The 20,909-nt window shown below is 36.3% G+C and overlaps 1 protein-coding gene across 2 annotated transcripts in view; it reads left to right on the top strand.

Moving 5' to 3' along the window:
• Positions 1–12,516, top strand: part of LOC141329867 (uncharacterized) — a 68,911-nt gene extending 56,395 nt beyond the window's left edge. The window contains exons 2-4 of one of the 2 annotated variants that reach the window (XM_073835487.1): positions 4,037–4,198; positions 6,591–7,230; positions 10,168–12,516. In XM_073835487.1, the coding sequence (XP_073691588.1) occupies positions 4,037–4,198; positions 6,591–7,230; positions 10,168–11,373 (2,008 nt within the window). In that variant the 3' untranslated portion in view covers positions 11,374–12,516. Of the gene's footprint in view, positions 1–491; positions 815–4,036; positions 4,199–6,472; positions 7,345–10,167 lie in introns of those variants that run through there. The other variant, XM_073835488.1, reaches the window with a different exon arrangement.
• The last annotated feature ends 8,393 nt before the right edge of the window (positions 12,517–20,909 follow it).

Here is a 20,909-nt window from a genome sequence, read left to right as displayed (position 1 = left end):
TTATACTTTTCTCCCCCTGGCAACTATATTTTCTTTTCTTTTCTGTTATTGTTCTTTGAATTATAAAATAAATAAATAAATAAATAAAAAATGGGCACAGAACAGCTGGTGTGTGTGTTTCGTGTTTTCAACCCTGCCCATAAAATCCCGAACATGAAAACGATAAAAAAAAGTGCATATTGCAGGTTAAACTAAATTTCGGGAGATATATCCGTGTATGAAAAAAAATATATATATATGCAAATCGTTAATGCAAGATTTGACTATGTTTTACAAGACGCAAATTTAGAATAAAACGTGGTGGTTTCCTTGACAGCTCTCAAAAACACACCACAAGAGGAAAAACAGATGAGCGCATCTTGTACACGCACTTATTCATTTCCCCTAGTATTATTTTCCCTTCTTCTCGCCGTTTCACACTCCAGTCCAGCAGGTGGCGCTAAATACGTTTGTTTGTCAAACACCATAAACCTCAGAGGAAGAAGATTGGTTTCTCTGTGCTCTCTGCTGTTTTGCCGTTATGCTGCTTTGATACTAAACTGTTTGAAATTGTATTTCTGTAAATAGAAAAACTGAAATTAAAACTGAAAGAAAACTGAAGTTAGGTTAATAGAATATTCTCATCCTCACAGTCGTGACTACATTTTGAAGCAAGCAGGAATATGTGGAGGAGTATCATCTGAACTGAGATCTGCTGCTGTGAAAATGCTGTTTGTTAAAGAGGAGAGTGAGGAGGACACAAGTGAACCAGAGCCCATAAGAATAAAAGATGAAGAACCAGAACCCTGGAAAATAAAACAGGAGGAACAAGGGGGTTGGTGTTTATACTTTATTCATATTTACTGACTGTTTGTGGTACATTAAGCTCACAAAGCTTTTTAGCCTACATTGCGTTTTTTAGAAAAAACAAGTTTATGCATGGATAGTGAAAAACCAAACATTTGCTGGTCCCCAGTGACATCCATAGCATTTTTTTTTTCCTATTATCAAATGTGGACCAGCTACTGTTTGGTTACCCATATTCTTTAAAATATCATGTCAGTGAGTAAACAATGACAGAAATTACATTTTAGACTGAACTAAAGACAGCATGTCTGTCCTATTAAAGGGATAGTTCACCCAAACATGAAAATTTGATGTTTATCTGCTTACCCCCAGGGCAATCAAGATGTAGGTGACTTTGTTTCCTCAGCAGAACACAAACGAAGATTTTTAACGAAAACCTTTGCAGTCTGTTAGTCATTTAATGGCAGTGGATGGGCACCAAAACTTTAAAAATAACAAAAACACGCACAGACAAATCCAAATTACACCCTGCAACTCGTGACGATACATTGATGTCCTAAGACACGAAACTATCGGGGTTTTTTTGTGAGAAACTGAACAGTATTTATATCATTTTTAACCTTTGATACACAACCCACATCCATCTGTCATGAGCACGAGTTTAGCATAAATAATAACAAACAGGAAAAAGAGGAAATTTTAAAATATGATTTCGTCTAAAAACGGCAGTGATGCTGAGGAAAAATTATTGTCTGTAAACTTTTGGATACCTAAAGAACACTTATTTTAAATAAGTAATTATTTTAAAAAGTACATTGCTTATATCATTTTTTTTTTATTTATTTATTTATTTTTATATATTAAGTTGGCTTGGAAAAGCTTGCAAGTCATGCTAATATCATGCTAACGACTTGCTAAAATCATGCTAGCGACTTGCTAAAATCATGCTAGCGACTTGCTAGTCATGCTTAAATCCTGCTAGCAACTTTGCTTGTCATGCTAAAATCATGCTAGCGACTTGCTAGTCATGCTAAAATCATGCTAGCGACTTGCTTAAATCTTGCTAGCGATTTGCTAATCATGCTAAAATCATGCTATCGACTTGCTAATCATGCTAAAGTCGTGCTAATGATTTGATAGTCATCCTTTAAATCATGCTAGCGACTTGCTAGTCATGCTAAAATCATGCCAGTGACTTGCTGGTCATGTTAAAATCGTGCTAGCGACTTGCTAGTCCTGCTAAAATCATACTAACGACTTGCTAAAATCATGCTAGTGACTTGCTAGTCATGCTTAAATCATCCTAGTGACTTGCTAGTCATGCTAAAATCATACTAACGACTTGCTAAAATCATGCTAGGGACTTGTTAATAATGCTAAAATCATGCTAGTGACTTGCTAGTCATGTTAAAATTGTGCTAGCGACTTGCTAGTCATGCTAAAATCATACTAGCGACTTACTATTCATGTTAAAATCATGCTAGTGACTTGCTAAAATCATGTTAGCCACTTGATAGTCATGCTAAAATCATGCTAGCGACTTGCTAAAATCTTGCTAACGAATTGCTAGTAATGCTAAAATCATGCTAGCGACTTGCTAATCGTGCTAAAGTTGTGCTAATGATTTGCTAGTTATTCTAAAATCATGCTAGCGACTTGCTAGTTATGCTAAAATAATGCTAGTGGCATGCTAGCAACATGCTAAAATCATGCTAGTGACATGCTAGTCATGCTAACGACATGCTAACAACATGCTAGTCATGATAACATCATGCTAGTGACATGCTAATCATGCTTGTAACTTGCTAATCGTGCTTAAACAACCAAAAACATACTAGCAACTTGCTTTTAAACTTGTAGAACTTTTTATACTTTAATTTCTTAAACTTTTTAAACTTCTTAAAACGTTAAACTTCTTTAAACTTTCTGGTCCGGCTTTCTCAAGCCAACTTAACGTTTGTCTCGACTAACTTTTTTATCTAGTTTGATATAAAATTTATATGAAAATGTAGCCATGTGCAGTAATATTGAAAACTGAGAATGTGAGCATTGTGATATTTAGTTGTATATTTAGTTGTGTAATTGTAAAGTTGTATTTGCACAGCAGAAGAATTAACTGGGGAAAAAATGTAGATCAAGAATCGTTTTGGAATCGGATCGTGCATCCCAGGATCGGAATCGGATCGTGAAGTGCCTATTCCCACCCCTACTTCTCATCTCAAGCTCAGTGCTTTACTGTTAAATGTGCATGACCAAGAAATAAACTTGTAATACTATTAGTAACTGCACTTATTAATGCAAAACAGTAGTAATTTTATGATTAAAGTATCTTTAACTTTGATATCCCTCACAACAGCCACCAGCTGTTTCTGGTGCCACCATCTGTAGGACTTATTGGTGCTGCTTTAACAGCTTTTTACAAGTTGCTGATTTTTTTTTTTTTTTTTACTTCTAAATCGGAGTTGATTGAAGAAAAAGAGGAGAATGAAGAATCAACTCAAGTTGAGGAGAAAAATCATGTCAAACCTGGAGAAAAATCTTTGAGTTGAATCTCCCGCTCCACTCCTCGCTCACTGATATCAGAAACACCGCTCCGCTCGCTCAGCGTCAAAACATTCAGAAATAGCCAAATGTTTGAAATATAACGGTCCTGTTCATAACACATATTAAAAATAAAAAATACTAAAAATGAACAACAGGAGAGTTTGGAACACTAGTGTGCAAACTTTGTTCCTACCACATACCAAGCTAATAACATTGTCAGCATTAAAAGAGTATAACTGCTGCTTTACGCAGTGCAAAATGTGTAATAAAAATAAAAATACATTTTCGTCAGTTATTTTACTCATGGATCGCTGCATTTCTTACAGATTTCTGCCATTACTTTTGTTTTAATGCATTATTGTCACAGCGATTGCGTGTGAATAAGTGCTGCACATGTTTAAATGAGGCTTTCAGCTGAAAATATTCAGTATCTAAGGAACAAACTAATTCCTTGTGAACTATAATTTACCGCTCATGTTCATTCACATTATTTCTGATTTGAGTGATCCATCTCTATCAAGCTAAATATGTTTAACATGTGAATTCCTGCTTATTATGCAGTTATATTACGGACCGTTGGCTTGAATTGTGATCATGATGGAGCGGTGGTGGTGCGCTCTTGGAGCGAGTGAAAATCCCGACGCTCCGACTTCTCAAAAATCCGCTCCTCCCTCCATTCAAAATCACACCGCTCCGTTCCGTTCACATGTGAACAATGCGGGAAGAGTTTCTCACAATCATCAAAACTGAAGGAGCACATGAACATCCACACTGGAGAGAAACTGTACCAATGTGATCAGTGCGGCAAAACATTTCATTGGGCTTCATCCCTGAGCGCACACCTGAGAGTTCATACAAAGGAGAAACCACATTTATGTGGAAAGAGTTTTTCCATACTAAAAAGTCTGAAAATACATCAGAAAATACTAGGGATGCACCAAAATGAAAATTCTTGGCCGAAACCGAAAACCGAAAAAGAGGAAACCAAGGCCGAAAACCGAAACACCGAAAGAATTATGGCAATTATTAGTACCATTGAATTTATAACTATGATTGTGTACTAATCTTACTAAAATCAAGGCATTGTAATTGCATAAATTAATAGTAAAGTTATAAAGAATAAATCAATTATATTAATTTAAACAATTATTATCAATCAAGTATTATATTACTTAAATAACATACATATATTTTACAGCCTTTGTTTAAATTGTTTAAATTTTTAAAACATTATCTTGTGGATCCATCAGTACACATTTACAACTCTATGTGTTTCTCTTCCAGCAGGAGGCGCTGTCAGATTGGTACACCAAGCAGTGCAGCAAATGACTTTTAAACGTGCAGCGCTCATATTTATTCAGTGGATAGCCTTTTGAAGTTTCATCGCAATTCTTATCTTTCAGTCCCCACATTTAAGACCACCTGAAATCATAATTAAGACTTTCTTAACCCCTAATAACACTGCAGTCATCAATGAAAATTAAGAGCTTTATTTCAAGAACCGACTTTTAAAAACAAACCTTACACAAAATATGTTTCTTTTTATTTTTTTCCCCACCATGTTCGGGGCACAAGAAAAATATTAGGGGGCTAAATTAATATCAGCATATTAAGTATAATCGTCTCTCATTGTATCTGAGAGAAAGCACGTCAGATGCTGAAAGAACTGTCAGTTTTTACTTTCGTTTTCACATATTGCGCAGTTTTCACGTTGCTTGTGTGATATCCATTGGCTCATCTCCATGGTTTAAAACATAAATATTTATAAAAATGCAGTATATAGAAAAGACATATCTTTAAAATATTGTGATATAACACCAACATAAAGCCATTGTTTTTCACGCACTGAAAGCTACATCTGTCTGCGTGCAATGCGCCGATCTCTGCTCTCATCACTGGCTGCACGCACGACTGCAGACACACCCCCTCTTGAAATTTCGGCATTACATGTTTTGCAAATAGCTCTCCGTGGGTCTTTCTCTCAGATATACTGAAATACGTCCACACCGCAGACGTGTTGCTTCAGACAAGCACATGCAGGCTGAGGTTTCTGTTTGCGTCAACATACTGTCTCGGCCGTGTTGTTTCGGTGATAAAAGTCTTTCGGCCGAAAACCGAAAATGCACTTTTGGGCCATTTTCGGCCGAAAATTTCCGGTGGCCGAAGAAAATACATACTGGAGTGAGAGACTACATGTGCTTTGAGTGTGAAAAGACTTTTACAACAGCTGGACAATTAAAACGGCACCAAAGGATTCACACTGGAGAGAAACTGTTCAAGTGTTCACACTGTGACAAGTATTCTATAGTCTTTGCTATATACATGTGTTCACAAATCAGAAGCTACTGAGCCTATTAGCTTTATTACCTTTACTAGCTTTTCTGTTGTGGTGGGCTTGTAAACAGCGTACAATGTTTAAGGGCATGCTCCAGGTCTTCTTGTCCTGTTTTGGTTATTGGTTTTTGATTCTTGAATGAATCATGGTTTTGAGCCAGTTCTTTGGAACATTCCCGTAATATTCTTTTTAGGTTAGGGGAATTTTCTAGGAACCTACTGGGAATGTTCCAGGAACATTCTCAGAGTGTTGTGTGAACATTCCCGTAATATTCTCTTTGGGTTAGGGGACTTTTTTTAGGTTAAACAAACTAACTAAAAATAACCTGTATGGAATATTCTGGCAATGTTAGTGTTTTTGGTTCCCAGAACATTCCCTATTGGGTAGCCTGGAAAGTTGTCTTAACGTAAAAAGAATATTCCCTTCTGGGTAGGGGAATCTTCTGGGAGCCTACTGGGAACATTCCGGGAACGTTAAATATATTAAATATTAAATTAAAAGACTGCACATTTTGTTATAATATGTATGTATATATATATATTTTTTTTTTTCCCCCCTGCTTGGCTGTTTCCCTTTCCTAAGTCCAGAAATGTGTCAAATTTTTTATCAGGTGTGTTTTTTAGTTATATGATTTCATTACGTTGCCAACCAATTGCTGACCTTTTTAAACCTACCCATGAATGTGCAATTATCTTAGATACCTCCGATATCAGGGTTCATTTTATGACCTTTCATTTTATGTCCTTTCACTTTTCTGTTTAATTTTAATGAGTGAATGAAAATGTACTGTTTTTACTTTTATTTCAGAGTTGATTGAAGACAATGAGGAGAAAGAAGAACTGAGTGAAGCTAAGGAGAAAAATCATATCAAAAGTGGAGAGAAACCCAAACAGAAAGGTTTGAAGAAAAGAAGAACCAACAAATGTTTCACCTGCACTCAGTGTGGAAAGAGCTTCACTACCAAACATAATCATGAGCGTCACATGAAAATTCACACTGGAGAGAAACCGTTCAAATGTGATCAATGCGGGAAGAGTTTCTCACAATCAGCACATCTTAAGGAGCACATGAACAGCCACACTGGAGAGAAACTGTACCAATGTGATCAGTGCGGCAAAACATTTCGACAGGCTTCATCCCTGAGCGCACACCTGAGAGTTCATACAAAGGAGAAGCCGCATTTTTGTCATTTGTGTGGAAAGAGTTTTTCCATACTAAAAAGTTTGAAAATACATCAGAAAATGCATGCTGGAGTGAGAGACTACATGTGCTTTGAGTGTGAAAAGACTTTTACAACAGCTGGACAATTAAAACTGCACCAAAGGATTCACACGGGAGAAAAACCTTACAAGTGTTTACACTGCGAAAAGAGATTTTTTCAGTCAGCAACCCTGAAAAAACATGAGATGATTCACACTGGAGAGAAACCGTTCAAGTGTTCACACTGTGACAAGAGTTTTACTCAGTCAGGAACCATGAAAAGACATGAGCGGATTCACACTGGAGAGAAACCGTTCACATGTGATCAGTGCGGGAAGAGTTTTTCAGAAAAAGGACACCTTGCTGTGCACAAGAGAGTTCACACTGGAGAGAAACCGTATCACTGCACTACATGTGGGAAGCAGTTCAGTCGTTTCTTTTCTCTAAACAATCATTTAAAAATCAATCACAGTAAGTAGATCATCTTCAGATCTGATGCCAAATCCACACCAAACCAGACACAATTATGCATCAATAAAATATGGCAATCTTCATCTTCAAAACCAAAACTAGTCGCCTAGCTTACAATTAAATTTCATATTTTCAATTTTTAAATGCGACAAGAATGGCCTCGTAAAAATGGTTCCTTATGCTCCAATAGCAAGACGCTTCTTTTTTAGGCTAGATCAGCCAGTGAGCAACCAGGACTTCTAACGGCAGCTGCAGTGACTTTACTAATCAACCATTGGCTCTTTCATTAACGGGTTAGTTCGCCCATTTAAGACATAAGTTGCATGCAATCCTTACCAGCACTATAGTGTATACACACTGACCCACTCTGTGGTCACCTCCCTGGTCAGAGTTCTGGCCGCTGGAAGTTTTTCAAGAAAGTAGTCCCGGTTAGTTTCCGGGGCCTCAAAACTGTGCGTTTTTACGTGAAAAAAAATATATATGTGTTTCAAAGCTTGATTAATTTACATCACAAAAATCATACCTCAGTTTTAATCGCCACTATTTTCTTTCCATTTCTATCAATCCGCGCTGCTGTCAACAGTTCGCACGTTCCGATCAGCTGTTGATAGCGCGACTCGCTGACAACATGTCTGACTTTGAAACTTCTGATGATGAAACCAATTTTAGCACAATGTCAGATCTCCAACTCCAGTCCTCGTGAGCTACTGTCTTGCTGATTTTAGCTGATTCTCTGATGCAACACACCTGACTCAAATCAACGGGCAATTAGCAGGCTTGTGTAGAATGTCTCATTTGAGAAAGGTGTCCTGTCATAGGGAAACATCGAGCTGCAGGAATGTAGCTCACGAGGACCGGAGTTGGAGATACCTGTTTTAGACCTACCTGTATGTGACATCAAGCACACTTATAAACACGATGATACCGACACACGTTCCGCATAGTTACAGACAATAACAAATATAGCAAAGCATCATATTTTGTTGTGTTATATAGATTCAATTCAAATCATTAGTAAAGACATTTGCCGATTTTCTAACCACATAGACAGTCGATTGTTGCCGAGTTATCATTAACCCGGTTAGCATATTCTCAGTGTAGCCTAAAAACCGACGTTAGCTTCAAAATAAACCTGTCGTATGTGACAAAGATAGTAAATAGAGCTTACCCGTGGTACTGGTACAGCAGAACTCTTTAAAATCCGTTTTTTGCTTGTTCCTCCTTGGTTGGGGATGTAATCGTCTTCGCTGAAGTGAGCACTGCACACACGAAAATCCTTGATACTGTATATTTTAGCTCCCGCAGAGTAGCCGATGGCAACCAGCCAAAGCTGTCTCATAGCTATATCAGAAACAGGAAAACGATGGAATCTGAACGGTGATCCCGGCACATTCTTGTGGTCACAACCTGGGAATTTACAAGTTTGCACCATTGTTAATTATATACTTTTTACGTTGTTGTCATTTGAGTGTGTAAACACTATGGAACAGCTGATCGGAACGTGCGAACCGTTGACGTTGACAGCAGCGCGGATTGATGCAAATGGAAAGAAACTAGTACCGATTAAAACTGAGGTATGATTTTTTTCTGGAGTGTTTTTTGTGATGTAAATTAATCAAGCTTTGAAACGCATATATTTTTTTCACGTGAAAACGCACAGTTTAGAGGCCCCGGAAACTAACCGTGACTACTTTCTTGAAAAACTTCCAGCGGCCAGAACTCCGACCAGGGAGGTGAACGCAGTGTGGGTCAGTGTGTATACACTATAGTGCTGGTAAGGATTGCATACAACTTCATGTCTTAAATGGGCGAACTATCCCTTTAAGAAGGCAGGGCTTCGCAGCCATAATGAGCATTGCATTTTTCTCCATTCAAAACTATACAAGTGACATATCTTGGGTATTCTATAGTCTTTGCTACATGTGTTCACAAATCAGAAGCTACTGAGCCTATTAGCTTTACTACCTTTACTAGCTTTTCTGTTGTGTTGGGCTTGTGAACAGCGTACTATGTTTAAGGGCATGCTCTAGGTCTTCTTGTCCTGTTTTGGTTTGGTTAGTGATTTTTGGTTCTTGAACAAGTCGTTGTTTTGAGCCGGTTCTTTGGAACATTCCTGTAATATTCTCTTAAGGTTAGGGAAATTCTCTAGGAACCTACTGGGAATGTTCCAGGAACATTCTCAGAGTGTTGAGGGAACATTCTCAGAGTGTTGCGGGAACGTTCTCAGAGTGTTGAGGGAACGTTCTCAGAGTGTTGAGGGAACGTTCTCAGAGTGTTGAGGGAACGTTCTCAGAGTGTTGAGGGAACATTCTCAGAGTGTTGAGGGAACGTTCTCGGAGTGTTGAGGGAACGTTCTCAGAGTGTTGAGGGAACGTTCTCGGAGTGTTGAGGGAACATTCTCAGAGTGTTGAGTGAACATTCTCAGAGTGTTGCGGGAACGTTCTCAGAGTGTTGAGGGAACGTTCTCAGAGTGTTGAGGGAACATTCTCAGAGTGTTGAGGGAAAGTCCAGAAATTTGTCAAATTTTTTTATCAGGTGTGTTTTTTAGTTATATGAAGTCATGACGTTGCCAACCAATTGCTGACCTTTTTTAAACCTACCCATGAATGTGCAATTATCTTAGATACCTCCGACATCAGGGTTTATTTTATGACCTTTCATTTTATTATGTCCTTTCACTTTTCTGTTTAATTTTAATGAGTGAATGAAAATGTACTGTTTTTACTTTTATTTCAGAGATGATTGAAGACAATGAGGAGAAAGAAGAATTGAGTGAAGTTAAAGAGAAAAATCATATCAAAAGTGGAGAAAAACCCAAACATAATCATGAGCGTCACATGAAAATTCACACTGGAGAGAAACCATACACATGTGGTCAGTGTGGGAAGAGTTTCTCACAATCAGCACATCTTAAGGAGCACATGAACAGCCACACTGGAGAGAAACTGTACCCATGTGATCAGTGCAGCAAAACATTTCGACAGGCTTCATCCCTGAGCGCACACCTGAGAGTTCATACAAAGGAGAAGCCGCATTTATGTCATTTGTGTGGAAAGAGTTTTTCCATACTAAAAAGTTTGAAAATACATCAGAAAATACATACTGGAGTGAGAGACTACATGTGCTTTGAGTGTGAAAAGACTTTTAAAACAGCTGGACAACTAAAACTGCACCAAAGGATTCACACGGTAGAAAAACCTTACAAGTGTTTACACTGCGAAAAGATATTTACTCAGTCAGGATCCCTGAAAAAACATGAGATGATTCACACTGGAGAGAAACCGTTCAAGTGTTCACACTGTGACAAGGGATTTTTTCAGTCAGGAACCCTGAAAAGACATGAGAGGATTCACACTGGAGAGAAACCGTTCACATGTGATCAGTGTGGGAAGAGTTTCTCACAATCAGCACATCTTAAGGAGCACATGAACAGCCACACTGGAGAGAAACTGTACCCATGTGATCAGTGCAGCAAAACATTTCGTTGGGCTTCATCCCTGAGCGCACACCTGAGTGTTCATACAAAGGAGAAACCACATTCATGTCATTTGTGTGGAAAGAGTTTTTCCATACTAAAACGTTTGAAAATACATCAGAAAATACATACTGGAGTGAGAGACTACATGTGCTTTGAGCGTGAAAAGACTTTTAAAACAGCTGGACAATTAAAACTGCACCAAAGGATTCACACGGGAGAAAAACCTTACAAGTGTTCACACTGCAAAAAGATATTTACTCAGTCAGGATCCCTGAAAAAACATGAGAGGATTCACACTGGAGAGAAACCGTTCAAGTGTTCACACTGTGACAAGAGATTTTTTCAGTCAGGAACCCTGAAAAGACATGAGAGGATTCACACTGGAGAGAAACCGTTCACATGTGATCAGTGCGGGAAGAGTTTTTCACAAAAAGAACACCTTTCTGTGCACAAGAGAGTTCACACTGGAGAGAAACCGTATCACTGCACTACATGTGGGAAGCAGTTCAGTCGTTTATATTCTCTAAACTATCATTTAAAAATGAATCACAGTAAGTAGATCATCTTGACATCTGATGCCACATCCACACCAAACCAGACACAAGAATGCATCAAGCACTAAAATATGACAAAGAAACATTATCTACAGTGAATAAAGTTCATCTTCATCTTCAAAACCAGCAGATTCAAGTTTGAGATCCACATCAACTGAAGGATGGAGTTCCTCCTCAAAGAACAATGTCAAAACTTTTCTATTGTGTATCATTTTTCTTCCTAATATAAATATCATTGTTTCTTATAAGTTTCACGATGTTCAATAGTCTTATAATTCATGTGTCACTTGTAGTTTGCTTACTCTTTCATAAAGGAAGCAGAAGCTTTTGACAAACCCTTCTTGTTCAGGACGCTATAAGACTTTTAAGAGAACTGAGATTTATTTTTAGTTTTGTTATTCACTGTTGCTTTTAAAAACTAATAGTTATTACATTTTACACAACCCATCTTCTTGGTTCTGGTTTTGACCGAATTGCCTTAGTTTTATGATCTGTGTTGTTATTTATCAAATATTGTTATAGTTTATGTAAATCATAGTAGTATTTAGTATTGAGAAATGGTGTGTGTGTTCATGATAGTGATTTTAGTTACATTATTCCACCAATAGATGGCGACAAGAGATTGTTTTCCGAGTTAGTCCATAATAAAGTCATTTGTGAAAGGTACTTAACATATTTTTAATGCAATTATGTAAATATTTTATTATAAACATACACATCTCATAAACAATTTGAAAATAGGTATACACACCAGGGATAAATAATAATAATAATAATAATAATAAATAATAATAATAATAATCAAATCAAAGTGACAGTGCTTTAAGTCTTTTTAGCTTTTTCTGTTTCTAAGGTTATCCTCACAGTCGTGACTACATTTTGAAGCAAGCAGGAATATCTGGAGGAGTATCATCTGAACTGAGATCTGTTGCTGTGAAGATGATGTTTGTTAAAGAGGAGAGTGAGGAGTTATTATTTCAGTCACAGTATGTAGATCCTCTTCAAAAGAAGTACATTCAGCTCTGATTGTGTCCTCACTAAATGAGACATAATAATGCATCAAGCATGAAATATCCTCCGGATAAATCTGTCCTAACTAGTCATTACAAGTGACATTGCAAAGAACTAAAGTTTTCAAAGTCAATAAAGTTCATCTTAATCCTCAAAACGTCTTCAATAGCATTTTTTTTTTTTTTTCAATGTTTAAGTAACAAGTTATTTTCATCCGGTTTAGCATGATTGCATCTTTTCTGGCATTTTCCTACTGAAATATATGTTAAGTGCAGTAGCAGTGAGCCTGTGAGAAAAATGTTGAATTTGAAGAGTGATTTTGTGTGCGTTTGTAAGTTTGTGTGTACATTTGTTTTTGGTTCTCATTATGTTTTTTTTTTTTTTTTTTATGGTTTGTGTTTGGTTGGCAAGAAAAAAAAAAAGTCTTCTTAATGGAAATAAAACTTTTCTCAGAGAGAAGGCCTCGCTTCGGGAACAGAGAGAGCGTACTTTTTTTGAGGATAATATGAATAATTTTTAACATGTAGTTAAAAATGCCTTGTTCAAGTCTATTTGTTATTACTTTGCATAAAGAACAAACCTAAAGAACCTGCTGTAAACATTTAAGCAATCTAAAGTGTGTGAAGTGGATTAAATCTAATATACATTATAAATTATACTTTGAGGCTACTTTATCAGACAATTATACCGAAGGATACTAGATGTAGTAGTAGCACTATTTATTTATACTTTGGAGTAATGTCACACTTTGAAATAAATGTTAAGCATTCAAAATGTTCACTTAGAAAAAGTGACCAACTTCACCAAAACTCCACAGGTGACAGAAATGGAGAAACAAACCTTGGGAGAAACCAGGCTCAGTCGGGGGACCAGTTCTCCTCTGGCCAGACGAAACCAGCAGTTTGTACCAATGTCTGATTGTAGAGAACTCATGGCATGACTTGATGGCCGTCAAGGTTGGCGAGGTCTTTATTGATGTTCCATCTCTGGAGCTCATCCGGCGACAATAAAGTCATCTCCAGAAGGTGATCCATGATCTAAGCTGGGTACGGACTGGATCTGGGGGACTGCAGTGTCCATCTGATCTGGATACAGGCTGGGTCTGGTGGCTACGGTGACCTCGGAATAAGAATGAAACAGACTAATATTAGTGTAGATGCCATTCTTTTTACGATGCAACGAGTGCATCAGATGTTATGGGAGGTGTTTTCGGTTCCGGTTGACCTAATTAATGCAGCCTAACAATCCTTTAACGGATTTGAATTATAGGAATGTTTTAATGTTTTTATGTCTTTATGTGTAACCCAGGTTAAAGAGATGTGTCTTTAATCTAGATTTAAACTGACAGAGTGTGTCTGTCTCCCGAACAGTGTTTGGTAGATTGTTCCAGAGTTTAGGCGCTAGATAAGAAAATGATCTGCCGCCCGCAGTTGATTTTGATATTCTAGGTATTATCAAATTGCCAGAATTTTGAGAACGCAGCGGACGTGAGGGACTATAATGCGATAGAAGCTCGCTCAAGTACTGAGGAGCTAAACCATTGAGGGCTTTATAAGTAATTAAAGATTTTAAAATCTATATGATGTTTTATAGGGAGCCAATGCAGTGCTGACAAAACCGGGCTAATATGCTCATACTTTCTGGTTCTAGCTGGTTCTGGTTCAACTCTAGCTGCTGCATTTTGGACCAGCTGGAGTTTGTTTATTAAGCGTGCAGAACAACCACCCAATAAAGCATTACAATAATCTATCCTTGAGGTCATGAACGCATGAATTAATGTTTCAGCATTTGACATTGATAGCATAGGTCGTAATTTCGATATATTTTTAAGATGGAAAAATGCTGTTTTGCAAATGCTGAATTGTGGCTTTCAAAGGAGAGATTGCTATCGAATAGGACGCCTAGGTTCCTAACTGATGACGACGAATTTACAGAGCAGCCATCTAGTATTAGACTGTATTTTAGGTTATTACTTGTGGAGGTTTTAGGTCCAATAATTAACACCTCTGTTTTTTCAGGATTTAACAGTAAGAAGTTATTCGCCATCCAGTTTTTAATATCAGCTATGCATTCTGTTAATTTTTCGAATGGATATGTTTTGCCGGGCGGCGAAGAAATATAGAGCTGAGTATCATCAGCGTAACAATGAAAGCTAACACCATGTTTCCTGATGATATCTCCCAAGGGTAACATGTAAAGCGTAAAAAGTAATGGCCCTAGTACTGAGCCTTGAGGTACTCCATACTGCACTTGCGATTTAAATGATACCTCTTCATTATAATGATTTGTACTGTGAAATGCGTTATACAAAATAAAAAATATAGGTAAACTGAATTGAATTATGTCTATGGAAAGCCTCCATAAAACATTTGACACGGTGAACATTTCGTGTTCTCGTAACGTAAAGATATGTTTAACCCTACTCTCTGTAAATGTAAGAGACTTTTACATTAACCTCAAAGTTTTTGTTTTTATTGATTTATTTATTTTTGAATGCAATGCTATTGGTCTCATAGGATTCAAGGATCTATGCTAAGCTATGCTAAAAGTAATATCACCAGAAAAGGAGAAGGGCTGAATGGATTTCAAAATGGGTTGGGTGGGGAATGACCATATTTCCAAAAAAAAGTAGAGTGTTCCTTTAAACGCATATTTGATTCGCCGTTTCAAATATGTCACTTCCAAGATGGATTGCATTGGACATCATTGAACATTTATATATAATTTTTGATACTACAGAAAACACTGTGGTCTAACAGTATTCAGGTAAATAATAGCCTACAAAAGAGACTGAATAAATTAATCAAATGTGAATAACACTGCATAGTCTTCACTGTATAAACTGATGCTTTGATGCTTATTAAAGCTACTAAAGCCATTCAGTCAAGAGCAAAGATTGAATTTTCTCTTTTTATTTTGTTGCTTAATTATCATTCATGATACAGACAGCTGCAGGTTAATTAGACTTTAACAACTAATGCATGGATCCAATATAGATCCATCTGATACATCATCTTGTTTTCATAACCCGCTGAAGACAAACTCAAAACCAAAAATAAAAATTTAAACATTTTATGCAGAAATAATACATTGTACGTTTATCTTCTTAATTTCTACAATTTGGAAAGCAGTCAAAATCAATCAATTTTGATCACGTCAAAGCTTATCAACACTGTGGTCTTTTTTAATTTAACAAGTAAATTGAACATAATGTGAAACTCAAACGAAAGCACAATGATATCATTTATGATTAAGCAAAATTATACACAACAATAACACTTTTTGACGTTGTCCTTTGGGGAGGAACTCTATCTTTGAGTTGATCTGAATCTCACAGTTCAATCTGCTGGTTTTGAAGATGAAGATGAACTTTATTCACTGTGAATAATGTAGGTAATGACTGGTTAGGATATTTTAATGCTTGACGCATAACTTTCTGGATCTGAAGATGATCTACTTACTGTGAATGTTTCTTATATGTCTGTGTAGACCAGATGAACTATTGAAACACTTCCCACATTCAGTGCAGAGATACGGATTCTCTCCAGTGTGGATCCTCTCATGTGATTTCAGATTTGATGACAGACTTGACAGAATCTCTTGTCAAAGTGGGAACACTTATAAGGTTTCAGTCCAGTTTGAATGTTCATGTGGGTTTGAAGTTGTGTTTTTCGTGTAAAACTCTTCCCGCACTGATTACACGTGTAAGGTTTTTCTGCAGAGTGAATCCTCTCATGATGTTTTAAATGACTCGCTGTAGTAAAAGTCTTTTCACACTCAAAGCACATATAGTCTCTCACACCAGTGTGTATTTTCTGATGCCCTTTCAAATGTTGTAGATGTAAGAAACTATTTCCACACAAATTACATGAATGTGGCTTCTCTTTTGTATGAACTCTCAGGTGCTGCTTCAGGTTTTGAGCTTTCAAAAACACTTTGTCACATTGATCACATGCATACAGTTTCTCTCTAGTGTGAACATTTATGTGTGCTTTAAGACTTGATAAATATGTGAAACTCTTCCCACATTGATTACAAGTAAACGTTTTTTCTCCTGTATGAACTCTTATATGTGCTTCAAGTAGTTCCTTTAGTCTGAAACTCTTCCCACATTGATCAAAAGTGTGTGGTCTCTCTCCAGTGTGGATGTTCATGTGAAGCCTAAGACTTGGTTTGCTTGAGACACTCTTTCCACATTGAGTGCAGGGGAATGATTTCTTAGCTCTGCTTTTCTTTAAATCTTTCTGTTTGGTTTGAGAGCAACTCAAAGGTTTTTGTCCAGGTTTGACATGACTTTTATCTTCAACTTGACTCAATTCTACATTCTTGTCGATTTCTTCAACCAACTCTAAAAATAAATGCCAAAATGGTTCATTTTCAGCAACTCTTAAAAAGCAGAGACACAAAGATGAACCCTGATATAATGATATAAAGTAGATAACTGGAATACAATATTTGGTCATTTTGATGCATTTTTTTATATAATTGTACATCCTTGTTTTTTTTTCCATATGAGGTGCATTGATCTTCAAATTATTATTTTTAATACCATTATATACCTTACTATTTGATGCTTTAGCTATAGTCCTGCAGAGCTCTAACGATTTTTTACTATTACAGATCCAAATCAGCTTGAAGTTTTATATACATCAGCACTAATAATAAAGGAAGAAAAATAGACACCAACCTGTTTGTTCTTCAGTATCTTCAGTGTGTTTGATTCTGCAGGGTTCTGGGTCTCTCATCTTCTCTCTGTTCTCTTTAATTAACTCAGTCTTGGCAGATTTCAGCTCTTCCTGATGCTTTGATGCTCGTCTGCTCTTGTAAACTGATGGGAATATTCCAGCATTTGTTGGTGAATTACTGTGGGCGGAGCTTCACTGATGATGCGATTGTTGTGGGAAGAGCTTCACTGATGATGTGATTATTGTGGGAGGAGCTTCATCGAATGTGAATTGCAGAATGGGAGGAGCTAATATCACTTACTGCAGATCGTTTTTACAGCACCATATAAATAAAGTAACATTTTTAAAATATAAATAATTCGAAAACAAACACATAAATGCATCTACAGATCTGTAACCAACATCAGCACTGAAACCAGATCTTCTGTAAATGGCCACTTAAAACTCACTTCATGATTGCATCAGCATAATAATTGAGGTGAAAACAGGGACTATAGACATGAAATAAAGAGTTTTTCAGCTGATCTGTTAATATTCATAGACCTCAGACTATCAACACACATTCAACAAACCATTCAGGATCATCAGCAGATCATGTGTGATGTGTTTGCTGTTAGAAACACATTATTTGCGTCAGAATTTATGATATAAACCTATACAACTGCAATACTGAAAGATAATACTGTTATTTCTCACAATGAGACATTATTTTTATTTATTTTTACATTAATTGCTAATTAGATCATTAACATTTTAACAGTTTTCATGTGCAGAAAATGACAGATTCACTTTTCCTTATTGTTTGTATTTGTATTCAAGTATACAGTTAACCCCTTATTCCTTTTATCAACAACTCATTGTTATTATTCAGCTTTATTTTATGCTCATTCTGTTTGCATCAGGAATGTTTTTATTTCTGTAAGCCATGAAGTTGCCTATTATGCTTGATGAAATCGATTTCAAGTGTTGCTGTTTCCATTTTATTTCTCTTTTTTTAATATTTTTAGCAGATTAAATAAGTTACCATACATTGTTCAAATACACTGGAATAGATACTGTTAATACTTTACATTAAGCCTATAATAGTCCACTTGAGACGTTTTAAATGTATATTGTCATACTAATGATAAATATGAGTAATGGAAATATTGCTTTGTGCTTGTTTTGTTTCAAAAGGTTTATGATAATTGTCTTTTCGGTCTGAGTTTATTATTGAAACGAATGAAGTTATTATAAATTCATACTATATTTAGATTCATACACTGTAAGAAGTTTTCACCAGTTTCAACTTAAAAACTTAAGTTTAGCAGCTGCCTTAAAATGTTAAGTTAAATCAACTTAAGTCATTTAAATTCACAAAACCAACTAATTCTGATTGTAATAAGTTCAAATGACTTGTAGTTTTAAGCCGATTTAACTTAAAAACTTTAGGCAGCTTCTGAATTTAGGATTTTAACTTGAATCTGGTAAAAACTTTTTACAGTGTATGGACTATTGTAGTTATTAGCTGTTATAGTTCATGAAGACGAGCGTCATTAGTGTTTGTGTTATTGTTGATGTTTTATAGTCATATTTTGAGAAATAACAGCATTGCTTTTCAATAGAGCAGTTTTGTTGTCTTTATCATATATCCTGACTCACATAATGTGTTTCTACAGCAAACACTCAGAATAAAGTGAGATGATCTGCTGATGATCCTGAATGTCTTGAATGAGTGTTGATCATCTGAGGCTCATTAATAATAAAAGAGCTGCTGAAAAGACTATTTCATGTCAATAGTTACTGTATCACCTCATAGTATGCTAATGTCTTCAGATCTCCTGTAAATTGACACTTAAAACTCATTGTATTGGTGTCAGACTGAGGGTTACTTTATTTACAAACATTCATTTTTTTCTGACTTTATAATTTCAAATGTTCTATATATATATATCTCTATATATTTGCAGTTATTTAATGAAGAAACAGAATAATGTTAGAATTAGAAAGAAACATTTGTGAATGAGCATCAGTTTTTTTTACAATAAGATACAAATGGTTAAATGTGTCAATTATTACATTAGTCAAAGACAAAAAGTGTTTATATAGCAAAAATATTTAGAACTAAAAACATTTGACATATTCAAAAGACTATATTTAAGGACCATGGACCAATTATAGACCAATTAAAGGCATTTAGATTTGAATCCAGAATTTGTTCAGGTATCATGTTCAGCACAAATCATTTCATTGTAACTGTAGACACATTGTAAATAATACAGTTAAATCAAGAAGCACCTTCAGTGATTCGATTCTGGAGCCAGGCCTGATTTTTATTCAAGCACTTCCAAAACTCCCATTTTAATCACAGGAAGCTGTTTACATTGTGCCATGAATCTCTTACTTACATCGTATAGACATCTGCAGGTTGTTGTTTCTGATGAGACAATTCAGAGAGCAGAACTCGGTCAACAAGCACAAACACTGAACAAAACACCAGCGTTTTAGCGAGGACTCATCTGAACGCCTCTGATTGGTCATTGAATTCATGAGCTCAACAGAATTGTGTGTGATTGGTTATAATGTAAACACAGCTATAACAACACAGACTCAACATATAAATTCAACAATGGTGACAATAGCTGCTCAAACCAGTATATAACGTCATGTGTTTGCCATTTATCATCACTTTGTTAATTGCTTAACCCTGGCCATTTTAGTATTGATCTTGGAGGTCTCATCTTGACCACACCTTTTGGCTTTTGAATAAACAAGGTATGTAACATACGTTTCAATAGCATACTATTTCAAAGATCTGTGTGTGTGTGTGTGTGTGTGTGTGTGTGTGTGTGTGTGTGTGTATAGCAAATAATGTATATAATGTTAAGTATTATCACTTTTACATTATACATTTACTTGAAATAAAGGTTGTTATCAATACTGCAATTCCATTCATCAGTTTTATCAGTTATACATCAAATAAGTAACATTCAATTCACTTAAACATTTTTAAATTAACGCCACTACTAATACCAGTCCTTTAAAAAATTGTCTCCAATAATAACTTAAAAAACTCAATATTGCATGTTCCACAGCAAATATGATCATGGGTCCTGGCCTAACATTGGATATTTAAAGAGGTTTTACTTTAGGTCTGCCAAATTCCAGAATTCACAGGTATTTCTGAATGGCCAACAAGGTGAGATATGCTTTTTGCACCTCTAAATTGAAGTTATACCATGTACCAGCAGGAGCTAACTGAACCTTGCTAGCCAAATAAACCCCAAGGTCAGAATACAGGGTAACACTTTCTATGAAGCCTGTATTTATTATACATTATAAGGGTATTCTTAAGGCATTATAATGAATGCATAATGTGTAGCGGCCCCTTTGGCATCCGCAGGCCCGGTTCTACGGGGGTGCTTGAGGGTGCTAAGCACCCTCAAACGAAATCAATAGCACCCTCAGTTAAAGCTGTAATAATGTCATTTTATTGCAGATTTAGATAACAATCCAGTGAGTAATCATTAAAAAAAACATTTATTTTTCTGCTGTAAGCATTAAAACAATGCCCTACCATATTGTAACACATCAAAGCAGTCAATTAGAGCGTTGCATTTCAGCCTCGGCCGACTAGCCCGACTTTTTTACACCTCTAGTTGCTGGGCTTCAGGCCAATTTTCACGTCAAAGTTCAGAGGCGGACGGGCACCGGTTTTATCTGTTTTAGGTTTCTCCTTATTTTAATATTTTAGACATCCATAAATTATGGTGAAGAAAAAAATTCTGCGCTGGTGGAAACAACAGGAGACTTCACTTTCGAGACCGTTACAGACGGCAGCGCAGCTGGAACAGATCCGCGCTCAA

Source organism: Garra rufa, chromosome 1 (genome assembly GCF_049309525.1).
Source record: "Garra rufa chromosome 1, GarRuf1.0, whole genome shotgun sequence".
Lineage (NCBI taxonomy): Eukaryota > Metazoa > Chordata > Actinopteri > Cypriniformes > Cyprinidae > Garra > Garra rufa.
This window is presented reverse-complemented; position numbering and strand designations above follow the sequence as displayed.